The following is a 9,481-nucleotide window of genomic DNA, read 5'->3' on the forward strand; positions in this document are numbered from 1 at the left end:
AATAATCGATTTTCAGCATTTTTTTAATTGCTAATTTTTTCAAAATATAATGATGTTGACACAATTGGAAGATAGGCTAGTTTAGTAAAAAAATACTTCTAATATATTTTATTACGATATAATAATATCTGTCTAAATTTTTCAATTGATAATATGTAGATTTGACACTTGTTAATATGTTAAAAGTAATTTATTTCATTCACTGTTACATCCATTTTTAACTGGTACTATTTAAATTTTTTTAATTAATTAGCAAAGTAACCTTTAAAATTCTATAAAAAATATGATTTTGATGTTTAATAAATGTTTAAATATCGTGAATGCGCAAACAAATTGTATAATTACAACTACATCCAAAAGGCAATTAATTTTATGTTTTCAAATATCTTATCTTAATTCATTTAAATATTTTAATTAAGTTTTTTGTTTCGCATCCACCATTTTTAAAACGGTTGTTAAAAATGGCGAATGCGTAACCAATCCAATAGTTTCTATTAAACAAATTCTAAGAATAAGTTGATTATATGAAAAGTAATTTATTTTATCCACTGTTAAATTCATTTTTAACAGGCACTATTTATTTTTTTTTAATTAATCAGTAAAGTAATACTTTTAGCATAGTTGTAATAAGGTCCATTTTACTTTTTTATTAGTCCTTTTGTCGGCACGTTTACAAAGGATATTGTACCTAATTTTATTATATAATATTTTATAATATAATCTCTGTATATCTATAATATCCAAAGTTTTATTATATTAAATTTGTCAAAATGTTAATCTTAGTGTCTTTAACAGGGGTGCTAATAACGTGACAGAATTTAAAATATCAATGAAAACAGATGTATCATTCTTTGATCCAATAATCGTTTTTCAGCATTTTTTAATTATTAATTTTTTCAATATATAATGAAATTGACACAATTGGATGATAGGTTAGTTTAGTAAAAGATTACTTCCAATATATTTTATAACATCTATCTAAACTTTTCAATTTATAGTTAAGATATATCCATCCAACTTAGATAATGACGAGTTAAAATAACTTTTAGCTTATAAACAAATTAAAACATCTACTCAAATTTGTGATAAAATTACTGATAAAAATTATGTATTTTATGCTTCAATAATAATGTAAATTATTTTTGACACTTTTATTGGTTAAAATTTTATATTTGTATTAAGAAACTTAAAGTTTTAATAAAGTGATTTTATAAGCAATTAATTGGTATCAATTCCTAAAAGAACACGAGCGCATCCACCAATTTTAAAACTGGTAAACGGCAAATGAGTTACGTCTATTTTAGACTACATTAAACGCATCCACCATTATTAAACTGGTAAATGGCGAATGCGCCTTGGTTGGCCAGTAAATATTTTGTAATTTTAAAGGTAAGTAATAAGTAATAAAAGTAAGTTATATTATTATGTTATATATTATTCAGAAACAATTCTGATGATTTGGTTGTTTCTTGAATTCTGTAAATATGATTGTCACGCAAATCCAATACTGAACTAAACATTAACAATGTATCACGTAAGACTATTTAGTAAGACGTTACACCTAGAACGAGCCCGAAGCCCATATAATACATTAAATAGCAGTAGCAGCAGAATTGTATGAGTATGCGCTCCACTCAAACGTGGTTTATTATTCTCTCTGTCTTTACGTTCAGTATAGCGTTAGTTGGTTTGACAAATTTGCGACACATCTTCATTCATGTTATATCACTTTCAACCGTAGGCAGAGCTATATTCCTTTATCACGTATGGAAATTTTCTCGACAAATGGCAATGCGAAATGACGTGACACATTTGCATATCATGTAAAAATCGGTGCTGCGTGGAAAATGCTATTTTGAGGATTATTGAAAATTTTCAACAGTCCGCCGACGACCAAATTTCCATTTTATCTTAAGCACACCCCGTAGAATAAAAACACTGTTTAATTGCACAAATATAAATTAACATTGAACACCAGATGCGTATATTTTAACCTCAAATATTAATTATGCTGATTGCACCATTTGTAATTAGTAATATTGATGGCGATATTACTTCTATTGTGTCTGAGATATATTGAATACATGAAAGCATCGCGGTTTGTATGACCGAGCCCCAGGCAATTATGGGTTAAGTAGCATGTCGTGTGTCACGCTGTCAGGCGCCACACTTATTTATTTAAGACATTCAAGCCGCTCGCACAATGCACAATGTTTACCCGTGCTGATTTCGATGTGTTTTTCGTGTATGCATGTTCTCCCGCTAATCTATTTTTGATGATTGTCAAACAACGAATTATAAAAATGGTCGATAATTGTACCGCTACCGCATACTGTTTTTAATTTATTTAACTTATAAACAGTTCGTTTTGAAATACAACAGGAAAATATATTTATCAACAATATTACTGCTGAACTAATAATGGGTTAACCTTAGGTTTTTTGCTATAAATAAGTTTTAAGTTTCAATAAATTTTTAAATTTCTTAATGACCATTTGATGAGGTTATGATGGTGTGTCTGAGGAATGAGAAAGAAGCTTTCTGTCACTGCAGTACAGAGTGCAACCCGTGAAGTAAATGATGGTACTTCAGCGGAGGATAGCTTTGTCCTACATTATGACCATAGTAGTTGATGATTACTGACAAGGAATGAATGTTCTTGAACATGTTTAAAGTATTTTATTCAAATCATTCTTTTTATAAATTCAAGTGATACTATTTAAAAAAGTACAATTTATTTTAAACTAGCTGTACTCGCGACTTCGTCCGATAGTTGAATACCATCGTTTTCTAGACGGTGATCTCGAGATTACAAGGATTCTTGAGCCCTCAACAATGAATGACGCGTTCAATCTAATTGTAATCGTTCATTTCTCTCAAAAGTATTCTCATTCGACCTAGACATGGACATCCGTAATCTACAATTTGTAAGACAACTTTCCCTATCTGGCTCAGATTAGCCTAAATTACTCCTTATTACATCAGCTACCTGTCAATAAAAGTCCCGTCAAAATCGGTCCAGCCATTTCAGAGATTAGTCAAGACAAACAGACAGACAGGCAGACAGAGACAAAAATTGTAAAAAATATTATTTTGGTGTGTGTACCGTATTTATATTCATATGTAGTAAAAATCGTTTATTTCAATATTACAAACAGATACTCCAATTTTATTTATATGTATAGATGAGTTGGTTCTTTTTAGGTCTAAAAAGACAGAAAATAATTTATTAAGTGTTGACTTAGTTCCTGTCAATGATTCCTTAAACATTATATCAGAAAAAATGCCTCCATATATAGTGGATCTTTTCCGTGCCTTACTGAAAGCTATTTCGTGTGGAACAATAAATTCTACGAACAGAAAAATCGTTTTCACCAACACTTTTTTTTTGTGATGATTCATGATTCGTCGTCAATTAAATGTGTAAATTAACACTTCACATGAATTTAGCAATACAATTAAAAAATAAAAAAGTAATTGAGCCTCAGAATTATTTTTTTCACAATTAGTTAGTGACTAATTACCGACGAAATCTCTGCCTAGATTCGTTTTAATTTGCGGTGGGTGCTTTGCTTCATGTTTAACGCTTTTATGGTTCTCTATCACATTCAAGACTAATTTTAATCATGACGTTAGTATATTTGGCTCTATAAATTGTGGTTAATTTTATTAATTTAGGAACATATTTTAATTCAACAATTTAAATAGATTTAATGTAAAAGTTGAGGATTTCGTAACCATTATTTCCATATCTATAGTTGTTAAGATATTCAAAGGATTACATTTTGATGTAGAAGATAGACTGGTCAGTTTCGACGTAGTGACACTTGTCCCTCAAGTCCCTGTTAATAATTCCTTAAACATGATATCAGAAATATTCCCTCCAGATATAGTGGATCTTTTCCGTACGTACCTTACTGAAAGCTATTTCGTTTGGAAAAACAAATTCTACGAACAGACTCAAGGATTAGCAATGGACAGTCTTATTAGTTCAATGATCGCCAATTTCTTTATGGAAAAGTTTGAACAATAAGCGATTGAGACTTCCAAACACAAACCTTCTGTTTGGTATCGTTACGTGGATGATACTTTCGTGATATGGAAACATGAACAAGAAAAACTAGATCAGTTTCTAAAACACCTAAACTCTCAACATAACAATATCAAATTCACAATGGAATTGGAGAAGGAGAATCAAATACCTTTTTTGAATGTCCTAGTAAAAAGAGTGGGTGAACATTTAGACCATATAGTATACCGAAAACCTGCACACACCGATCAGTATATACATAAACAATCTAACCATCATCCTATTCAAAAATAAGGGGTCATCAAAACACTAACCGAACGAGCCAAAAGGATATGTGCCACACACCACCTCGCTGAAGAACAAGAACACTTGGAAAAAACACTACAGGCTAACGGATACAAACACTCAGACATAAGACGTACAATGAGACCTCATATTAATAATAAAGATCCACCTAGTGAGCCCACCGTTTGGTAAAGCTTTTCTCTCATATATATGTAAAGTTATCGATAGAATTGGAAAAATCTTATTACAATATAATATCCATACTGTTTTTATACCAACAAGGAATTCAACTCAGTTTCAGATCTGCCAAAGATAGGTGAGACCATCAAACAGCTTCTGGAATATACCGCATACCATACTCTTGCAGGAAAGTATACATCGGTACCACAAAACATTCAATAGGGACTAAGATTAAGGACCACAAACGAAACAGCATCCTAGGACAATCAGACAAGTCTGCTGTAGCTGAACATGAACTGTTAGATGGAAATCATAAGATAAAATTCCAAGATACACAATTGCTTGCCTCGATAACTGGATATCACAAGAGAATGATTAGGGAAGCAATTGAAATCCATAAACACGGAAACAACTTCAACAGAAAAGGAGAAGCATTGAAGCTGGATAAAATATGGACACCAGTGCTCAAAAACACCAAAATCGCTAAGCAGATAAGAACGGCCAACGAACAGAACGAAATTTCTAAAACACCAATTGTCTAAGTTGCCATTTAGTTGTTAATCAGATGTCAAAGTGAAACGAACCAAATCAGAGCTCTGAAGATGTCAGCCACTCATGCTAGCGAAACGTCAGGAAGTAATTCCAACAAACGTCGACCAATAAACCTGATATGGACATATAACTAATGTCTTTTATTCTTAAGGCAAGTTGTTATTCATCTTAAAAGAAACATTAAACCTTGTTTAATAATTTAAATTGAAAAACAACTACTAAGGTCTAAGAATTGTGTGGGTTTTGTCTTCTTTATTATTCCGATTAGTTAGACTATTCTCCTAAATGTACGGCAGAATCGCATCTCACAATGCATAATGCATTTGTAAAATCAACATACGGCAACAGGAACATTCAGATCCAATAAATTATTAATCACTATTCAGATTAGTTTCATATACAGATAAGTTTGGTTCACATCATTTTAAATATATTTGCATATAGATAATATTCAAGTATTGTAAATTACGAATACGATTTCTATGCATGATTGTTTCGAATATTGTTGTGAAGTACGTACGTGTCACAAACGATTCGTGAACAATTAATTTATCTATTCCTTTAATCTTACTATTAATTATTCGGCGTTTCTAATTAACGAAGATCAGTCTTTTAGTCATTCCCTCAGTTAAGTTAGTAAGTTCTTTATTCGAAAGTTATTCGAATGCAGAAGGGCCGAGCTACTTTAAGTTAATAACTAAGGAAGTAATGATTATGTCATTAATTATTCCATCAAATGGAACGAGACAACGGATACAGCCAGAAATACGGACGATCAATCGAATTATTTATTTATTAAGGACTCAATTAGCCAACTCAACTATCACACAGATTGTTGAGTTTTTATGTGCAAAATTAAAATGAAATCAATGTAATTTTATAAATTTAGCAGTCACACATGAATAATAGACAACACTACCTCTTTTAGTTTCAATTTAAGATTTAATAATAAAGATGAATATATATGTTGTCACTACGCCCAAAATAAAATTGAATATAAATTTTGTGGTTAGCAACAGGCATATTTCACGCATCTAGCACACATTCCAAAAAGATAATACGTTTTATAACATTTGTGTACTGTCAACCTAAGCATTAATAAATCACACTAGAAGGGCTGTATCGCATTACGATTTATTATTAATGCTTTCCTGCAACACAACGTTTACTTTTAGGCGACTCTGTAAATTCACTGGACGGCAAAGTAATGTCTTAATAATAAATTTTTTTTATTTTGTCATACTTCTTCAATAAAAACAAAAAAATTGAAATTAAAATTTCAGTAGAAACATAAAAGGATAACAATGTTGAATATTATTGAAGGCAAAAAATTAGAAGACGATAATATCAAATCTACTCAACAAATTTTGTTTCAAAATACATTAAGAAAGTTAATACTTTAAAATTATTGATTTGCTGATAATTTGGCAGATGATTGGTACATTTATTTTAAATAACAATTTTGATCGAATATCCTAAAGACTTCCGAGAAGTGAATTATGAATAAAGCAAAGAGGGAAAACGAGTCCACATTAATTCAGACGTAAATTGTAAAGTTAGAGATCCGCTACAAATAGTTAATTAACTCATCTGTTCCGGTATGCGACATTCAACTCGACTGCCTAAAAGTGAGAAGGCGGAAGTCCGTGGAATATTTTGAGAAACTCTTATTACTGTCCGCTATTCCATTGTGTATAACTGTTAATTAAGTTCATTAATATTAAAAATGCTTTTAGAGAGAATGAATCTTATATAATGTCTATTTTGAAATATCTGATATTTAAAATTAATATTTTTTTATAAAAATTAATTAATTAATTCAATTATAACTATTCAGTTTATAAAATTTTTACCAGGATTATTAATTATTTAATAAATATGTATATACAAGCAATTAATTAAAATACAACTTTTTGTAAGCTGTGTGACAAAAAACCAAAAAAATTTAGTTGTAGACTGCCGACAGAAGTGAAAACTTAGAACTTTTAGTATTAAAATTTGAAATTTCATAATAAGCACTCTACGTCAGCTATATAGCTACAGATATACTGCTATGAGCATGTCGGTGACGCGAACCCATAAGATTTTTCCGTACCTAAAAGTGCCCAACGTGGTTAAAGAAGTTTTCACTTCAAAAAGGTATAATATATTTTTTTATCTTACATTTTGTGATATTTTTATGGCCATCTTTGCACATAGTAACCGTTAAGGTGACTAATAAAATTTGATTCAAATATTTGACAGTTGAAGTAACTCAAATTTTAGTACATAGTCATAAATTTCTAAATTCATAAATGTATTAACGTAAACAATGTCGTTTTTCAAAAGAATTCGCCGCAAGAAATCTCCTCCATATACGCCATATTACGAAAGTCAAAAACGGGAGGAGAGTCGACCTGTAAGAAAACCGGACAATAAAAGTGCAGACTGTACACATTGTTTAACAACTGAACCATGTACAGGTTCGTAAGTTACTTAGTCTTACATACTTCAGGAAGAATAGTTCTCTTGTTTTAGGAAAGGATATTTGCCCCATTTGTCAAATTTATTTGATCCATCATTCATCCACAAGCAAGGTACAAACAGATGAGGCTTCATATTCAAACATACTATCTGCAATAAGTGACAGCCCCTTAAATGAAAAGAAGTCATCGGAACGCTCTGTGGAACAACTGGAGAAATTAAAGCACATGAAAGAAACTTTGAAGAAGGATTTACCCACGTTTATGCGATTAAGCAAAAAGATTCAAAACATAAAAACATTTTATCCTAATATTTACGGAATGTCTGATAATATAATTGAAGTGTGGGGTAGAGACGAGAAGGCATTAAACATGAAGAAAGAACTGTTAAACTACGATAAAGAAGACACTCAATGCATTTGGATTTGACCAACTAATGAAGAATCTTTGCTCAACGGTTAATGATATATAATTTTGTAGGCTCAAATTAGCTAAATATAGATATATTTACATGGGTTTGAAAAAGTAAAAAATATTAAGTAAACTATTTTTAATTTATTTATAAAATTAAGCATTTAATTTCTTAAATTCCAGAAATTATCAATTGTCCTATAATATCAGAATTAGTTCAGACTGTATTTTTGTTATACGATATTTTTGCAGCCGGAAATAAATGAAAAATTATAAATTGAAATTTTGTTGTACAGTAGTTTTAATAAATATGGTATAATTACCGAATGTTTATTTGTATCACGTATGTATATTTGTCATTTGGATATGTAGACAATTATTTATTTTGTTTTGTATCCAATTAATTCATTTAACATCCTCGACAGTCAACACGAATGAAATAGGTAATCCAATTTATTTACCTTGCTCCAAATATTTCATAAATGATTTTTGTCCATCAAATATTTATAAAATATACTTTGCAGTATATAGTATTGAAACTAAATCACGTTTTATTTAATGTTTCATTTAAATAATTCGTTAGAAAATAAATTTATATTAATATGGGGAAATAAAAATCAAATTAAACATATTTATATATATATATATATATATATATATATATATATATATATATATATATATATTATATATAATAATAAATGTTTAATAATTGTGAAATTTTAGTAAAACAAGTGCTTTGAAAGGCACCAAATCAATAAAACATTCGCCTCGTTTTATTTGATTATAATTTCTTTGAGTTGCAAGTTTTTAAATTAACTTTTCCAACTAAAGTTTTTAAGTGTATTTTCAATATTCATATAACTTTTAGGTATGAATTGCTCGAACAGTGCTATTGACACAGGATATTGACCCAAAAATATACAATAAATGTAATACCCTCCCCACAATTTATATAAACCAGTTAATGATTTGAAGAATTAGTTGAATTAATTAAAATAATCATTATACGAATCTAAACAATAAAAATTTGTTGATAGGTTTTGATGAAATTACCAAATTTTATATTAAATTAAATAAAAAAAGTTTAAATAGCCATAAAAATAATTTAAATTTATGAAGACTTTTTGAATATTTTTAAAGTTAAATCAAATATATAGTTTTCTTTTAACACAAACTCCTGAAATACCGACGAACGTTAAAATCAGTTTATTAAACTTCCTATTATAAAACAAAGCGACGTGAATCCATATAAAATTGCATCGAATGAAACCCGGTTTTAATTTAAAAATTATGTAAAAATCTCGGACCGGACTCCGCACGAAATATCACAATTTTGCCAACAACGATGAAATTCAAACCGTTTTATTGTTACGGATAAAGTAAATTAGGAGCCAAAAATTAAATATTTCCGTTATAAGTCAACACACAAAAATATATTAGAAATGTTTAACGGCACGTGTTGTTGCCATGTTGAGTTTTCGGGGCACAAAAGTACAAACTCCCAGCTGAAATATTCATTTGATCCAATTTATACTTGTCTCAGGATGTAACTATATAA

The 9,481-nt window shown here is 29.5% G+C and overlaps 1 protein-coding gene across 2 annotated transcripts; it reads left to right on the forward strand.

Moving 5' to 3' along the window:
• The first annotated feature begins 7,291 nt into the window (after positions 1-7,291).
• Positions 7,292-8,122, forward strand: LOC109601346 (uncharacterized). 2 transcript variants are annotated; one of them, XR_007547185.1, is made up of 3 exons: positions 7,292-7,509; positions 7,565-8,048; positions 8,104-8,122. XR_007547185.1 is itself a non-coding variant. In XM_049962680.1 (2 exons), the coding sequence occupies exons 1-2, from the start codon at positions 7,359-7,361 to the stop codon at positions 7,936-7,938; spliced, it is 525 nt and encodes a 174-aa protein (XP_049818637.1). In that variant the 5' UTR covers positions 7,292-7,358; the 3' UTR covers positions 7,939-8,053. The 2 variants fall into 2 exon arrangements, 1 of the variants encoding a protein (XP_049818637.1); XM_049962680.1 differs by lacking the exon at positions 8,104-8,122 and having other exon boundaries at positions 7,565-8,053.
• Positions 8,123-9,481: the final 1,359 nt, after the last annotated feature.

The sequence above is a fragment of the Aethina tumida genome, chromosome 2, assembly GCF_024364675.1.
Source record: "Aethina tumida isolate Nest 87 chromosome 2, icAetTumi1.1, whole genome shotgun sequence".
In the NCBI taxonomy this organism is placed as follows: Eukaryota; Metazoa; Arthropoda; class Insecta; order Coleoptera; family Nitidulidae; genus Aethina; species Aethina tumida.